The sequence below is a fragment of the Salvia splendens genome, chromosome 10 (genome assembly GCF_004379255.2).
Source record: "Salvia splendens isolate huo1 chromosome 10, SspV2, whole genome shotgun sequence".
Classification (NCBI taxonomy): Eukaryota; Viridiplantae; Streptophyta; class Magnoliopsida; order Lamiales; family Lamiaceae; genus Salvia; species Salvia splendens.
In genome coordinates this window covers 17,155,825-17,173,197 of record NC_056041.1, presented here as the reverse complement: position 1 = coordinate 17,173,197, position 17,373 = coordinate 17,155,825, and the positions used below count along the sequence as shown (strand labels likewise).

Below are 17,373 nucleotides of genomic sequence, written 5' to 3'. Positions count from 1 at the left end.
TTCACCAACATCTTATAATGCTCTTAAATTTATCAACTTGTTATATATCCCTTCACTTTCATATGTTTTAAGAACTAGAATTATCTTTTCTGCTTTGATTTTTATATAATTTGTAAGTTTGATGATTATGGTTACAAGGATAAAATAAACTGAAATATTTTGATGTTTACTTTACACTTATTTGTTTATTTTGGATGATCAATAATACGAAATGAAACCCCAAGTGCTCTAGCAGTTAAATGTTTTGATTATGCATGCCTACTAATGATTATAGATATAATTTTGAGAAATTGCCCAAATATTATTTTCATATATGTCAAAAATGATACTCCTACTACGGTTCATTACACTTTAACTATTTATTATATTTTTTTTCTAAAAACAATTGCGCAAAAGAAATGCCTCAAATAACGTGGGACATATTAACTAAGCAAAGTGACAATTATTCCCTAGACAAATGTATTAAGGTTCTTCTACAATATAAATCCACATTTAACTGTCTCCGTGTAGCTACAAATACAGATCAATTAAGAGGGAAAATAGGCTAATGTATTATGTGTACATATGGGAAGATATCAATAATTAATGATTATCATGTAGTACTATTTTTTATGGATAAATTACAAATTTAAAGATCGTGGCACGATGGACTTATGGCACGCATTGCAAATTTAATTATCATGCAGTACTATAGTTAATAATCTAGTAGACAAACAACAAAACATATTTACGCACAAGGTAAAATCACGCAAAAAATGCGAAATCCTCGGGAAAAAATATATAGGAAAAAGGAAAAGTTGTAAAAAGGTAAAGGAATGTAAGCAACATGTGTCAATAGAATATGGAAAGATTATAAGGCATGTTGTGATTGGAGGTTTATCGTAGTTTTGGTGGGTAGAAATGGGTGAAGGTGGTTGGACCGTTCATGCCCATAATCTCGACTAAACACTCCCTCTCACAGATACACATTAATTTAATTTTTTGTGTATGTATATTGCATTCACACCTGAATATATACAATCAATATTTACCATTTCTTATCTTCTCTTTAAGCATGAGGTCAGAAATTGGATACCTAATTACAGTATATAAATACATCAAATTATTTGGCCAGTCAGTCTCATGACATATAGTGCATTGATCATTGGGATGGGAATATGGGATATTACCCCTGAATACCATGAAAACCCCAAAAAAAAGAAACTCATTTTGTCTTTAATTCAAAATATAAAAATATATTTATCTGCAATTTATACATTAATTGATTTTATTTTATGATCGATGGTAAATGTAAAGTGTTGTGGCAAAAATTTAAGGCAGGTCATAAAAATATTTATAATCAAGAAACAATAAAATTCTAAGTTAATAATAAATGTGATTCTAACTAATCTCATACGGAGTTTAATTAAGTTTGGATGATTTTTCACTAAATATAGATTGTATTATTGTATCATGCTTTATATTCAGATCATGATCAAAATCGATAGCCACTACTTTTAGTATGTACGAGATAAATTCACATGCCTAAGTAATTAGATCATACTTTATAAATCGAGTGTGACAGACTTAGTATAAATACTTACCCGCGACTCAAATTATAGATCTCAATTTAGCCTCACAAATACTCACTTTACCACTAAATTATTTTTAATAGGACCACGATATTGTGTTTTACTAGTAAGTAGGAGTATCATTTAGTCATGATGACTAAGGCTGTAAGCTATGCGGCAAGTAAGAAAATGCAACAGAAATCGTACTATTCTCTTACCCAATCCTATATCTCAATAACAAATCAGATAGAGTAATTAATACACATATGTAGCTTGAAATAAAAAAATAAAAAAAACCCCAAGGCATTAAGAAAATCTAAAGATGGATGCGACACACTATCTTTGTCAAAGTGTTAGCTGTAAATATCACAATAAACAAAGACTTTATAGTGAGGAGAAGAAGAGGCTTGTCGATGAAGGATCGATCAAATGGGCAAAGCTATGAAGGATAAGAAGGGCCCATTAATAGCCGGCTCTGGATGCTGCCCTCCCTACTCGATCTGCTTTGTTTCTTGCACGACCTAAAAACGAACACGACACAGCACGATGGAGGAAACTCAGCTTCCTCCGGGGTTCAGATTCCACCCCACGGATGAAGAGCTCATCACATACTACCTTAGTAATAAAGTCTCGGATTTCGAATTCACAACTAGGGCTGTTGCTGATGTTGATCTTAACAAGTGTGAGCCTTGGGATCTACCAGGTATATTATTCTCAAAAAAGTTGTGTAGTTTTTGTTAATTGATCAACATGTGCATGTTCTTAATTAGTTTCTGCCTTTTTTCACATGTTGCAATTTGGAGTTTTTACTTTGGGCTATATATGTTTGTTTGTGTTAAAATTTTATCCAAATTTAACTTTCTTCTTATCATTTTGCCTCTCTTGCTCCTTTTAGTAAAATTTAAAGCTAGCTAAAATGGATTGTTTTATAAGCTAGCTTATCCACAGCAGATTAAAATCAGACTTAGAAAATGTGCCAACAATATATAAGTATAACCCCGATTCTATTAGTATGAGGATTGTCGTTAGTCCAAATCAGACAATATCATACTAATACTGAGTTTGCGTTGAAAATGCAGCAAAAGCATCAATGGGGGGAAAAGAGTGGTACTTCTTCAGCCTCCGCGACCGGAAGTACCCAACAGGGCTGAGGACGAACCGGGCGACAGAGGCCGGGTACTGGAAAACCACAGGAAAAGACAAGGAGATATACCGCGGGAGCGCGCTGGTGGGGATGAAGAAGACTCTCGTGTTCTACCGGGGGCGGGCCCCGAAGGGCGAGAAAACCAACTGGGTGATGCACGAGTACCGCCTCGACACCACCTTCAAGCCCGCCAAGGAGGAATGGGTCGTCTGCCGAATCTTCCAGAAGACCGCCGCCGTCAAGCGCCCCCACCACTCCCCGCCGCCCTCCCCGCCCGACGAGTCGTCCCCCGGCGACATCGAGCTGCCCAGCTTCGGCATGCCCGCCTCCCCGCCGCCGCATCCTGACATCAGCGCTATGCAGAATTATGCTAATGATGGCAGCGTGATGAACTGGAATGCGGATGCGGCAGCGTCTAGCTCGATGCCGCCGTGGCCGTTGCTCAGCACGAATCTGTCGATGAATCTGCTGCTGCACACGGCGCTGCAGCTCCGCGGGCGCGGTGTGCAGCAGCAGGCGGCGGAGGGTTACGGATTCGTGCCGCAGATGAATGTGTTTGGGAGTCATGATTTTGGGGGGTCGGGTTTCAATATGGGTTCGGCTTCGGGCGTTGTGGAGTCGGTGCCGCAGGGGCAGCTGCCAGTGTTGGAGCAGCCGCCGTTTAATGTGGACTCTAACATTTGGTGATGAACATTTGTCGACTAAATTGACATGGAAGCAGTCGAAACAAACAGAGATCGTGTAGGTTCAAATTGGGGTCTCCTGTTTAGAGTGGGAAATGTGGATGTGGGGGTGAGTAATTAGGTAGGTGATGGGCAAAGTCCATTACCGGAATAAATCAAGAGAATAATGGTAGGATGTATTTACTAGTACTACTAGTTAATTAGCCGCTGCATTGGGAAATATGTCCTTTGTAAATTGTATTTATGTTTTGTTGAAAACTCATGTTCGATTACTTATAGATCATCTCTTTCATGCTTATGCCAACAATTTTTGACACCACGCGATAATCCGATATGAATCCGCACAAAATTAATGAGTTTGAGTCAATTCTTATTGGGTTTGAGTCCTTGTCGGGTCGACCCAATAAAAACCCGATGAATTTGGATTGGGTTCGGTTTATCCGATAAGAATAAAATTAGTATTTTAATAATTTTTATCAATTAAAAAGATATTTATACTTTAATTTTATAAATAGAAATAAATTGTGATAAATTTTTAATCAAGTTATAACAGATTTTAAAGGTGTAATATAATGTTCTGGTCATTATAGTGCCGTGTCAAGCTAATTTTTATAGTAGCGTATTAATATTAACGGTGAGACTTACAGTTTTAGACATGGATTCCTAGTCTACAAAGATCTCTCCATCATGTTCAAGATTTAAGTCTAGATTCTCAATAAGAATGACTTGCTCCTAATGAGAAGTCTGCAAGGTATCAAAAGACAAAAGCACAAGATGAGGATGGTAGCAATAAGAATTTCCTACAGCCAGAACTGATTTTACTAAAACTTTAATTTTGGATCAGTTGTTATGATAGAAACAATTTGTGTTGCTCTTGCTCTCGCTCTCGCTCTCGAAAGCAATTAGAACCTCTAGTGTTTCAAGTTCACATTAAATAAACTTTCCACAACAACCTCAGAGCATGCACAACGGTGGATTGATGTGTAATTATAGGTCGATTAAAGCAATATGGTTTTGCACTCAAGTTCAATTAATTAACCCAAATATTACCACTTCGCTGCAAGATTACAACTTCGTGTGTAGTAATTTAAGGTGTCGATCCACAGGGAAGGAAAGATTATTTAACTCTAAAACATAGAAAACACATACTAAAGAGGATTTTAATTTGAAGATTTTGATTAAAGATCATGTAACAACAATTACAAGAAATTAAATAAGCTAGACGAATGAAGAGAAGAAATTGTTACTCCAAACATCCACGGATAAAACATTGATTTATTCTAATATCCAACTCTATCTTATGAATTATGGGACTATGAAATCAATTCTCGATGCTAGCACTGAACATGCTCGACAAACAATAGTTTAAGAATAGTTGAACACATATTCTATAAACTAATTTTCATTAATCTATGGATCCTACGGAAGCGCGGGACTCAAAGATCAATTACTATAAGCACAAGAAATCCATTATCAAATTATCATTTGAACAAATCTAATTGATAATTCATCACCACAAGGATCTATCCTATTCAAAGTTAAAGAGACATTTGATTAGGATTATGGAACTACTACTAATGATGCACCAAAAGTTGTGATGAAGACGATCATAAGATAAAGAAGAACATAGCATAAATCACATGAATAATTTATTCGTCTACATGTTTAGAGCAACACTAAGATTTTTAGCCAATCATAATCAAACTAGGAGCAATTACAAATGGAAAGAAAATCCTTTGAACCATGGAGCTTATAAGAGAATGAATCTTTGACTTAGATAATTTTCTCAATTTCTTTTCCCAAGCTCTTGACCAAAAGTACACGTCACTTTCCCTTTTGCTTATCTTCTCCAATTCTCCAAAATTCCTCCTACTGATCACTCATCTCAATTTTGATAAACTTGAATTTCTCTCCAGATCCGTCTCGATCTCTCAATTCTCCCTCTGTAAAAACATGTCTTCCCCCTCGTCACCCCCTTTGCTCTCTGTCTTTTCTCCCTTTTTAATTCTTCAAACCGCCGAGAAAACTGTCAATTGCAGTTGAGAATGAACTACCCGGCCGGGTGGAATTTTACAACTACAAAATCACCCGGCCGGGTGACTGAAATTCGACCCTTCCTGGACTCGCGCTGCTTACAAGATCTCACCCGGCCGGGTGGAATTTTAACTCCACAAATTCACCCGACCGGGTGACTGAAATTCCTCCCGTCTGGACTCCGTATTCCTTACGAAACGCACCCGACCGGGTGTGTTTGTTGGTGCAAAACTCACCCGGGCGGGTGATTGCTGCTGCTGCGTGAAACGGTTGTTCGGAGCATTGGGCGTCATTTCCGATGGATTTCCGGTGAACTGATGTCCTCCGTGCTCATCCTCAATGATTGTGGGATATGCAGCAAGAGGTGAGATGGCTCCAGATGGGGTGATCCTCGTCAGCATGCTTGTTACATATGCTGTGCAAGTGAATTTGTTGCTTTGAATCTGGTTCTGAGGTTGATCCAAAGAATTTGGAACATTTACAAAACTGTCCCAGTTAAGATGTTTTCCATAAAGGTTCGAGCTTTCGCCTCCATTATTCTGCTGTGGTTGGTTTTGAATGGTGAATTGACTCTGCAAATTCATGGAAAATATGTAGCACTTGGGGGAAAAATATAGACAATATGCTTCGCATCAAATACCCCCAAACTTGAGCTCTTGTTCGTCCTCGAGCAAGGTTGATTTTAAGCACAATAACTCAACAAAGTCTAACCCACAAAAAGTTTTCATCACAAAGAATCATGTAGGAACGTGAATGACAAAATCTAAACCCCCAACAATTCCAATCAAAAATTCCCACTCTCAAGAACAATCACCTATCAACCTAGAACTTCAAGTCAAGGTGCATTTCAAAGTAAGTCCAAGCATAAGATCATACAACTCAAACCATCATCAATGACTCGTCAAGCATTACTAATCACGTAGACTCGCGGATTTCAAATCAAACTTCATTAACTCTACCAAGCTATTTACAAAACATCCACAATGCATCAACGAAAAGGTCCAAGGTCTTCGTTCAAGGTTGTAATGGGGCTAGGGATGAGGTAGGATAAATATGGATAGTCAGCTCAAAGGCTACACATTTGAGTGCCAAATTCTTCCCTCCTACGACTTCCTTCCAAAGATCAAACAACAAAAACTTACACATTACAACCAAACTTTCACTCCCCCAAACTTGAGATCATTTTAGACAAGATCACATCTTAAAACAAAAAGAAGTTCTAACTTTATTTCTCAAACTTTTCATTCTTTCTTTCTTTCTTTTTTTTTTGAAAAGACCTCGACTTTTGCAAAAATGGAGGTCGTCTTTTTCTTTTTTTCTTTTTCTTTCTTCTAAGAACTTCATTCTTTTCAACTATACATTACATCAAGTCTAAAAATGTCTACTCTTTACAATTCACCACCCAACACTCCAAACTCAAATCACCAAAGCTCAAACTTGTTTTTTTTAGCACCCAAATAGTAGCAAGGTCCATTGATGAGGCTAAAATGAGGCTTATTTAAGTGGCTAAGTGATTGGTTAAGTGTTTACACAAATAATAGGGAATTAAGCTCAAAGTGGCTTCTAGGGGGATCATGTATAGGACTAGGCATGTGATCATTTGGCCATGAAGTTCATCCTAGTGTCTTATCCTCCCAAATCGTTGACACAAATGAATACAAGCACGTAACTCGATAAAGCAAATCAATCCAAAATAATTTCCACAAGACAAGCGATTTTCATACTCTCCTCAACTCAAGAAATCGATTGTAATCACAACATGCTCTTTCAAATAAATTCATGCACCCATTCCATTCATCCTAAGCTTCAAAGTTCAAGTAAAATCAAGCAAGATTTCCCAACCAGAAAGCCGAAGATCTAACATGCACCCGTCAACTACATAGATTCAAAACACCTTTAGCAAACAATACACCCAAGAAACATGCATCAAGCAAGCATAAAAATCATTGACAACCCCTCCAAACTTGAATGCTTCATTGTCCTCAATGCATGCAAAGAAGAACATAAAAAGTAAAGGGAAAGAAAACTCCCCCAAACTTGGCATGAAGTTCGTAGTGCATTTGGGTGGGAGGGTGGGTGTATATTCCTTTGCATGTGTGCTTTCTCCTAAGCTCCAAATGAGTCCTATCTCCATGTTGCTCCTACACAGATAACAAAACCTACAAAACGAAACACTCAATTCAAAATAAATGTTAGATGAAAGAATTGAGCAAACAAAACCTCCAACATAAGAAATAAAAATAAAAGAAAAATAAAAACTTGGGTTGCCTCCCAGCCAGCGCCTTTGTTTATAGTCGTTGGCTCGACCTTCTTCATCCTTGATCTACACTTTTGAGTCCACAAGTGTAGCCACTTCTCTTGCCTCCATGCCACTTTCAACTCCAACATAGGCCTTCAAGCGTTGGCCATTCACCTTCCACAGATTGTCATTTTTCTGATCTCGGATCTCAACAGCACCGTAGGGGTACACCTTGTGCACCACATAAGGACCCCACCATCTTGACTTGAGCTTGCCCGGAAACAGTTTGAGCCGAGAATTGTATAAAAGGACCAGTTGTCATTCATGGAAATGACGAGGCTTAATGGCTGCATCATGTATCTTCTTAGCACGTTCCTTATAGAGATCAACACTCTCATATGCATGAAGCCTAAACTCATCCATTTCATTCATGTCAAACATTCTCTTCTCGGCTGCCGCATCATAATCCAAATTGAGCTTTTGCAAAGCCCAATAAGCTTTATGCTCAAGCTCTACCGGCAAATGACAAGCTTTTCCAAAAACCAATTTGTATGGTGAAGTTCCAATCGGGGTCTTATATGCCGTTCGATATGCCCACAAAGCATCATCTAACTTTTGAGCCCAATCCTTTCGAGACGGCTTCACCACTTTCTCAAGCACCCGCTTTATCTCTCGATTGGAGACTTCAACTTGACCACTCGTTTGGGGATGATAAGGGGTAGCAACCTTGTGTTGGACACCATACTTCCCTAGGAGGTTTTCAAACAACTTGTTGCAAAAATGAGTTCCTCCATCACTATAATGGCTCGAGGTGTCCCAAAGCGGTTAAAGATGTGATTCTTGATAAACTTCAACACCACTTTGGCATCATTGGTTGACGAGGCCGCTGCCTCTACCCATTTGGACACATAATCAACAGCTACGAGAATGTACTGTTGCCCATTAGACTTGGGAAACGGTCCCATGAAGTCTATTCCCCAAACATCAAAGAGTTCTACCTCGTGAATGTTGTTCATTGGCATTTCATTTCTCCACGAGATATTGCCGGTTCTTTGGCAACTGTCACATCTCTCTACATAGGCTTTTGCGTCCTTGAAGATCGATGGCCAATAGAATCCGGACTGAAGCACCTTAAATGCTGTTCGACGAGCTCCAAAGTGGCCGCCATATACAGAATCATGACAAGCAGACAAAATCTGAAGGTGCTCATGCTCTCCAACACACCTTCGAATCACTCCATCACTACAAATACGGAAGAGAAATGGATCTTCCCAAACATATGTGCGGGTGTCACTCAAAAACTTCTTCTTTTGGTTAGAAGACAACCCTTCTGGTATAATACCCGTGACAAGGTAGTTCGCCAGATTGGCAAACCACGGCACATATGCTTCCCGAGCTTCCACTTGCAACACTTGTTCGTCGGGAAATTTCTCATTGATCCTTTTTTTTTCTCTCATCTTCCGTCTCTCCCAATCCCTCTAGTCTAGACAGGTGATCAGCTACCAAATTCTCGGTCCCCTTTTTGTCTTTAATCTCCACGTCAAACTCTTGTAGTAAGAGAATCCATCTCACCAACCGAGGCTTTGCATCTTTCTTATTCATCAAATATTTGATAGCTGAATGGTCCGTGAACACTACCACCTTCGTGCCAAGTAAATATGCCCGAAACTTCTCAAAGGCATACACTACTGCTAACATTTCCTTCTCCGTCGTGGTGTAATTCAATTGAGCTTCATTGAGTACTTTGCTAGCATAGTAAACGGCATGTAGGACCTTGTCTTTCCTTTGGCCTAAAACGGCCCCCACAGCATAGTCCGAAGCATCACACATCAACTCAAACGGCTTAGACCAATCGGGTGTGATAATGATAGGAGCTTCGACTAGTTTTTTCTTCAGCAACTCAAATGCCTCAAGGCATTTCTCATCAAAGACGAATTTGGCATCCTTCTCAAGTAAGTTGCAAAGTGGCTTTGCAATCTTTGAAAAATCTTTGATAAAACGTCGGTAGAATCCCGCATGTCCAAGGAAACTACGGATGCCCTTCACATTTGTTGGGGGAGGTAACTTCGAGATCACATCAATCTTAGCCTTGTCCATCTCTAATCCCAACTCCGACACCTTGTGCCCCAACACTATGCCTTCATTGACCATGAATTGACATTTTTCCCAATTGAGCACGAGATTCGATTCTTCACATCTTTGTAAGACCCGTCTCAAATTTTCTAAGCAAAGATCAAATGAAGATCCAAAGACGGAGAAATCATCCATGAAGATCTCCATAATGTCTTCATTCATATCGGAAAAAATTGCCATCATGCAACGTTGGAATGTAGCCGGTGCATTGCATAACCCAAAAGGCATCCGGCGGAAGGCATAAGTTCTAATAGGACATGTAAATGTCGTCTTTTCCTGATCTTCCGGGGCAATTGCAATCTGATTATACCCCGAGTATCCATCCAAGAAGCAATAATGAGAATAACCCGCAATTCTATCAAGCAACTGATCGAGAAATGGCAATGGAAAGTGATCTTTTCTTGTCGCCTTGTTCAATCTTCTATAGTCCATGCAAACTCTCCATGAGTTTACCAATCGAGTTGCTAAGACTTCATTCTTTTCATTGACGGTCACGGTTATTCCTCCTTTCTTCGGTACACATTGCACCGGGCTGACCCACTCACTATCGGAAATGGGATAGATCATCCCAAATTTCAACAATTTTTTCACCTCTTTTTCTACCACTTCTTGCATAAGTGGGTTCAACCTTCTTTGTCTTTCTCTTACCGGTTTAGCTCCATCTTCCATCAAGATTTTATGCATGCATATAGCGGGGCTAATTCCTTTGATGTCGGCAATGGACCATCCTAGAGCTTTCTTGTGTGACTTCAGTAGCTCTATTAATTTGGATTCCTCTTCATTATTCAACAAAGCCGATACTACAACCGGTAATGTTTCATCATCACCAAGGAAGGCGTATTTCAGATTTGTCGGGAGTGGCTTCAATTCTAACTTTGGTGGTACTTCGATTGACGGTTTTACATCCGCCACAAAAGTATCCACAACACTCATTCTCGAGACTTGGTTCATCAACTTGAGAATCTTCTATTTCATCAAAATCGACTTTAAGTGTCGAACCATAGTCTCTCTCCAAACTCCCTTTGTCATATACACTTCCTTCTATTCTTGCCGAGCAACACATTTTGTCAAATATGCACTTATCGAGGACATCAACTCTAAAGCACGCTTTTGCATCACTAGGATGCTTCATCGCTTTCTCCACATTAATGGTCACTTGCTCACCATTAATTCTAAACGTGACAGAGTTGTCTTTAGCTCCTAACAACACATCTCCCGTGGCAAGAAACGGTCTACCAAATAGAATTGGTACCTCTTTGTCCTCGGGCATGTCCAAGACTATGAAATCAACAGGGATGATGAATTTGTCTACTTTGACCAAGACATCCTCTACTATTCCCGTGGGCTTCACGATGGAATGATCAGCCAACTGTAGAGCAATGTCGATGGGCTCCATTATGTTCTCCAGTCCAATGGCACGTGCAGTTTTCAATGCCATGAGTGAGATTCCCGATCCTTGATCTAACAGACATTTGGTGAAGATTGTATTGCCGATCTCACAAGGAATCACACAACTTCCCGGATCCCTCTTCTTCATTGGCATCATTCCCGAAATCAATTGTGAGCAATTCATGCTCAATGCCACTATCCCCTCATCTTGCAATTTCTCCTTGTTTGCCATCATATCCTTGAAAAACTTGGAGAACTTGGGAAAATTAGTGAAGAGGTCCACTAATGAAACATCCACATTCACTTTCCGGATCACGTTCATCATCCATTCAAAGCTTTTCTCTTTTGGAGCCCTCTTCTTCCTCTTGGGTGGATATGGTGGAGGAGGAATATGGTCGGGGAAGTTGAACTTGCTTTTCGGATCTAGTGCTGGACTTGTCAACATCTGTCTCTTTGATTCCATCTCTGCTATCTTCTTTCCTTTCTCTTCTGCTGAAAACTTTCCACTTGAATCGGATTCTTCACCATGTTCCTTGCTGCCGGATGCAGCCTGTTCTTGACCATGTTGGGCCCCCTGCACCAACGCGGGACTTCCCTTACATGCCTCGTCCGCCCCTGCGTGCGAGGAATGCAAGCCTAACATCTCATCCGCCCCTGCGTGTGAGATGCCGGAAGTACCTTGGCCGTCCATTAATGGTGTCGAATCCAACTCTCGACCACTTCTCAAAGTTACCACTTTGCACTGTTCATTACCTCTCGGATTGGGCACTGTATTACTTGGGATGGTATTAGGAATCCTTGTGTGTGATGCTGTAGCAAGCTGCCCGATTTGAGTCTCGAGATTCCTCATTGTGGCATCGATCTGCCCAAACTTTTCCGCCGTCTTATCTTTGAAGTTCTCATTCTCCTTTTGACTCTTAGTCATGAAAGAGAGAATCTGTCCCAATTGATCCTCGACCGATGGCTTCTTCTCATAACCCGGAGGTTGAGTGTTGTTCCTCCATTGATTACCCGAGTTGTTACTAGGACCAACTTGATTCCACCCCGTTTGTTGAGGCCTCCAATTCTGCTGATTATTGTATTGGTTGCCTTGATTGAACCCTTGGCGATTGTTGCCAATATAGTTCACATCCTCCACGGGTGGTCCTTGAAGACTTGGGCATTGATCAGTATGATGCCCACCTTGGCACAACCCACATCTCATCACCGTCACAGCTTGGGGTTGAGGAGTCAGTTGAAGAGATTTAACTGCCTTTGTCATCGACGACATTTGAGTGCTAATGTCCGCCAGTTGAGCCTCAATTGCGGTCACTCTTTCCGCATCCTTTGTAGCACCAAATGTATCTCCTGCTCTATCAGCCCCTCGCCTTGGATTGTGCCAATTCCGTTGATTGTTGGCCAGCCTTTGAAACAAAGCCCTCACCTCATCGTGAGTTAGATCATCTAGGTTCCCATTCGAACCTGCAGTCACCAATCCCGTGCCTTCACTGTTGAGTCCCTTGTAGAATTTCAAAAGGTCATGCCCCGGAGCTAGTCCGTGACTTGGGCATTTCCTTATCAATTCCGTGAATCTCTTCCATGCTTCCGCGAAGGACTCGTCATACTTCTGTCGGAAAGAGGTGATATCCTCTCTCAACTTCTCAATCTTCATAGGAGAATTGTATTCCAAGAGGAACAACGTCTTCAACTCTTGGAACGTTGCTATGTTGTAGCCCGGGAGTGAGTCATACCACGCTCTTGCGTTCTCCCTCAACGAGAACGGAAATAGGGCCCTCTTAATCCGATGATGCTCCACATTTGGAGGTCTATGCGAGTTTGTCAGCTCATAAAAGGCATTGAGGTGGCTCACCGGATCTTCCTCATCCCGTCCGTGGAAAAGATTTCCTCCATTCACCAAACTAATGTAGTGAGGTGGAATGTTGACGTTGTCGTTTGCATAAGCGAACTCCCCCGGATGCTCAATTCCCGATCTTAGAGTGTCGCCAAACCTCACCACGTGTGGTGGAATCTCATTGTGATCTGCCATTGATTCACCGTCTGAATCCTGATCCCTTTCTTCACCAAAGAGTCGGTTACTTCTGAATGGACTCGAATAGTCCGGGAATATCTCAAACTCTGAACCTCTGACCTTACTTCTTCTTTGATAACAGAGTAGTCCAAACGGTGGTGTACCCTGTGATCGCGTGTGCATTCACTTGTTTTTTTTTTTTTTTTTTACCTGCGCAACAGAAAATACACCAAGCACAAGCACAATATATTTCCCTATTACCGAAAGCGAGACCTCTCGACAACTTCGGGGTAAGTACTATAAAAAGTGTGTGCTTAAGTGAAAAACTAAACTACCTAAACTAAGAGTTAAAAGATGTCACCTAGAAAATATACTCCTTCGTCTTCAAGTCCAGACGTGGTAGATAGCTATCACCTCCAAAGAAAACACGAAATGAGTACTATAAAAATAAAAGAAAGATCAAACAAAAATAAAACAAAACACAACTAGAAGTTAAACAATCTATTGCCTTCCCCGGCAACGGCGCCAAAACTTGATGTGTAATTATAGGTCGATTAAAGCAATATGGTTTTGCACTCAAGTTCAATTAATTAACCCAAATATTACCACTTCGCTGCAAGATTACAACTTCGTGTGTAGTAATTTAAGGTGTCGATCCACAGGGAAGGAAAGATTATTTAACTCTAAAACATAGAAAACACATACTAAAGAGGATATTAATTTGAAGATTTTGATTAAAGATCATGTAACAACAATTACAAGAAATTAAATAAGCTAGACGAATGAAGAGAAGAAATTGTTACTCCAAACATCCACGGATAAAACATTGATTTATTCTAATATCCAACTCTATCTTATGAATTATGGGACTATGAAATCAATTCTCGATGCTAGCACTGAACATGCTCGACAAACAATAGTTTAAGAATAGTTGAACACATATTCTATAAACTAATTTTCATTAATCTATGGATCCTACGGAAGCGCGAGACTCAAAGATCAATTACTATAAGCACAAGAAATCCATTATCAAATTATCATTTGAACAAATCTAATTGATAATTCATCACCACAAGGATCTATCCTATTCAAAGTTAAAGAGACATTTGATTAGGATTATGGAACTACTACTAATGATGCACCAAAAGTAATAGATTCAAACAAGGAAATTGTGATGAAGACGATCATAAGATAAAGAAGAACATAGCATAAATCACATGAATAATTTATTCGTCTACATGTTTAGAGCAACACTAAGATTTTTAGCCAATCATAATCAAACTAGGAGCAATTACAAATGGAAAGAAAATCCTTTGAACCATGGAGCTTAGAAGAGAATGAATCTTTGACTTAGATAATTTTCTCAATTTCTTTTCCCAAGCTCTTGACCAAAAGTACACGTCACTTTCCCTTTTGCTTATCTTCTCCAATTCTCCAAAATTCCTCCTACTGATCACTCATCTCAATTTTGATAAACTTGAATTTCTCTCCAGATCCGTCTCGATCTCTCAATTCTCCCTCTGTAAAAACATGTCTCCCCCCTCGTCACCCCCTTTGCTCTCTGTCTTTTCTCCCTTTTTAATTCTTCAAACCGCCGAGAAAACTGTCAATTGCAGTTGAGAATGAACTACCCGGCCGGGTGGAATTTTACAACTACAAAATCACCCGGCCGGGTGACTGAAATTCGACCCTTCCTGGACTCGCGCTGCTTACAAGATCTCACCCGGCCGGGTGGAATTTTAACTCCACAAATTCACCCGACCGGGTGACTGAAATTCCTCCCGTCTGGACTCCGTATTCCTTACGAAACGCACCCGACCGGGTGTGTTTGTTGGTGCAAAACTCACCCGGGCGGGTGATTGCTGCTGCTGCGTGAAACGGCTGTTCGGAGCATTGGGCGTCATTTCCGATGGATTTTCGGTGAACTGATGTCCTCCGCGCTCATCCTCAATGATTGTGGGATATGCAGCAAGAGGTGAGATGGCTCCAGATGGGGTGATCCTCGTCAGCATGCTTGTTACATATGCTGTGCAAGTGAATTTGTTGCTTTGAATCTGGTTCTGAGGTTGATCCAAAGAATTTGGAACATTTACAAAACTGTCCCAGTTAAGCTGTTTTCCATAGAGGTTCGAGCTTTCGCCTCCATTATTCTGCTGTGGTTGGTTTTGAATGGTGAATTGACTCTGCAAATTCATGGAAAATATGTAGCACTTGGGGGGGAAATATAGACAATATGCTTCGCATCATGGATGCTGGCCCCGTGTCTGTCCGTGCCAACGGCAAGGACGAGGCTCGCCGCCGCTGCGCTCGCGCCGGTGGCACGGCGCTGCTCGATGCATCGAGTAGCGCTGTGACAGCGAGCAGGCAACGTGGCGGCACGCGATTGGGCAACGGCTAATATTTTTTTATTATTTAAAATTCGTTATTTAATTTTAAATAATGATAAAAAATAAAAAAAAATTCCAAATCCCAAAAATATGGCCATTTTTTTGCCCATTTTTCTGATTTTTTTTGAATTTTTTCCCCCCAAAATCATCTATAAATACACACATTCATCATCCATTTATCACATCAAATCATCTCTCATACAAACTATCAACACATTCATCCCTCATTCAAAACTCAAATGGATTTCACCCATCTTATGACGGAAGTGGAGCGCGAAGAACAAGAATACTACGAACAACATCGTGCCGCTTACGAAGCATATGTCGCGGCGAATACCCCCGCTCCTCCTCCTCAACGAACTAGATCAACTCGCCGCCACATCCATCGTGACCGGGAGGAAGCCCACGAAAGGCTCGTTACCGACTACTTTGCCGACCAGCCGCGGTTTCCGGCAGATTACTTCAGGCGCCGTTTTCGCATGTCAAAGCGCTTGTTTATGCGAATTGTCAACACATTGTCCGCACGTGTTGAATTCTTCCAAACAGGTCCAGATGCAGCCGGCCGACAAAGTATCACGCCGTTGCAGAAGTGTACGTGTGCCATCCGACAACTCGCTACTGGGCAAACGGCCGACATCTTCGACGAGTATTTGCATATCGGTGAGTCCACTGGAATCCTTTGTCTAAAAAATTTTTGCGAGGGCGTTCGTTCAGCTTTCGGGGATGAATTCCTTCGGGTACCCACCACCGATGATTGCCAACGGTTGCTTCGTCTTCACGAATCAGTCCATGGCTTTCCCGGAATGCTTGGTAACATTGACTGCATGCATTGGAGGTGGAAGAATTGTCCGACTGCTTGGAGGGGGCAACACTTAAGCGGTCGCCGACTACCGCCTATGGATTTGGCATGCATATTTCGGCATTGCCGGATCCAACAACGACTTGAACGCGCTCTGTTTGTCACCCCTCTTCAATGATGTGATGAATGGTGTAGCACCGACGATCGACTTCACTGTCAACGGAACTACATACCACATGAGTTACTATCTCGCCGATGGTATCTACCCAAGGTGGTCGACTTTCGTGAAGACGCTCAGCAACCCGCACGACCCGAGACGGGTTCTTTTTGCGCAACGTCAAGAGTCCGCGCGGAAAGACGTCGAAAGAGCCTTCGGGGTCCTTCAAGCCCGATTCAACATTGTGAAGGCCTCGGCTCGGCTGTGGTACGTGAATAATATAGCCGACATCATGTTCACGTGTATTATCTTACACAACATGATTATAGCCGACGAAGGGCCGAGGGCGGCTAGCTTCTACGACGAGGATGAAGCTGGAAGCTCAACAGCGAGGTCTCCCCCACGCCGAGGTGAGCATACGACGGTTGGCCAGAGGATCGAGACAAGGCACACAATGCGCGATACCCGAACTCACATTCAGCTACAAAGAAGACCTAATCAAACACATGTGGGCAAAATTCGGCAACGAGTTGTGGTTTTTTTAATTTTTTGTATTTTAATTATGTAATTTTTAATTTTTAGGATTGTAATTATGTCGTTTTTATTTTATTTGTCATTTGTAATATTATTTAGGTTTTTTTAATGAATTTTAGTATTATGGAAATGTTTTTGTTTAATTGAATTTTAAATTAATTGTGCTCGTACTTGCGGAAGAGCACAGCTGTGGGTGTTGTGCTCTTGTCAGAGAGCAGGCAGAAAAAGTGGGCTCGGGCCCACCACCGTACCGCTAGCAAGAGCACGATTGTGGATGCTCTCAAGGTTCTGGTATCAAATGAAATGAAGATAAGGT

General features: G+C 41.1%; 1 protein-coding gene, 1 non-coding gene and 1 pseudogene across 2 annotated transcripts; 2 read left to right on the top strand and 1 right to left on the bottom strand.

Moving 5' to 3' along the window:
* Positions 1 to 1,934: 1,934 nt before the first annotated feature.
* Positions 1,935 to 3,675, top strand: LOC121751171 (NAC domain-containing protein 92-like). The gene is made up of 2 exons (XM_042145889.1): positions 1,935 to 2,253; positions 2,630 to 3,675. The coding sequence occupies exons 1-2, from the start codon at positions 2,097 to 2,099 to the stop codon at positions 3,379 to 3,381; spliced, it is 909 nt and encodes a 302-aa protein (XP_042001823.1). The 5' UTR covers positions 1,935 to 2,096; the 3' UTR covers positions 3,382 to 3,675.
* Positions 3,676 to 4,887: 1,212 nt separating this feature from the next.
* Positions 4,888 to 13,198, bottom strand: LOC121752697 (annotated as a pseudogene).
* On the top strand, positions 12,705 to 12,811 carry LOC121753475. Its single transcript, XR_006040448.1, has one exon. It is a non-coding gene; the product is annotated as a small nucleolar RNA R71 (small nucleolar RNA).
* Positions 13,199 to 17,373: the final 4,175 nt, after the last annotated feature.

Bases quoted from the DNA above. Each gene is read 5' to 3' on its own strand.
- LOC121751171 (XM_042145889.1), top strand. From the start codon at position 2,097: ATGGAGGAAACTCAGCTTCCTCCGGGGTTCAGATTCCACCCCACGGAT. The intron at 2,254-2,629 runs GTATATTATTCT...TTGAAAATGCAG, and splicing joins TGAGCCTTGGGATCTACCAG to CAAAAGCATCAATGGGGGGA.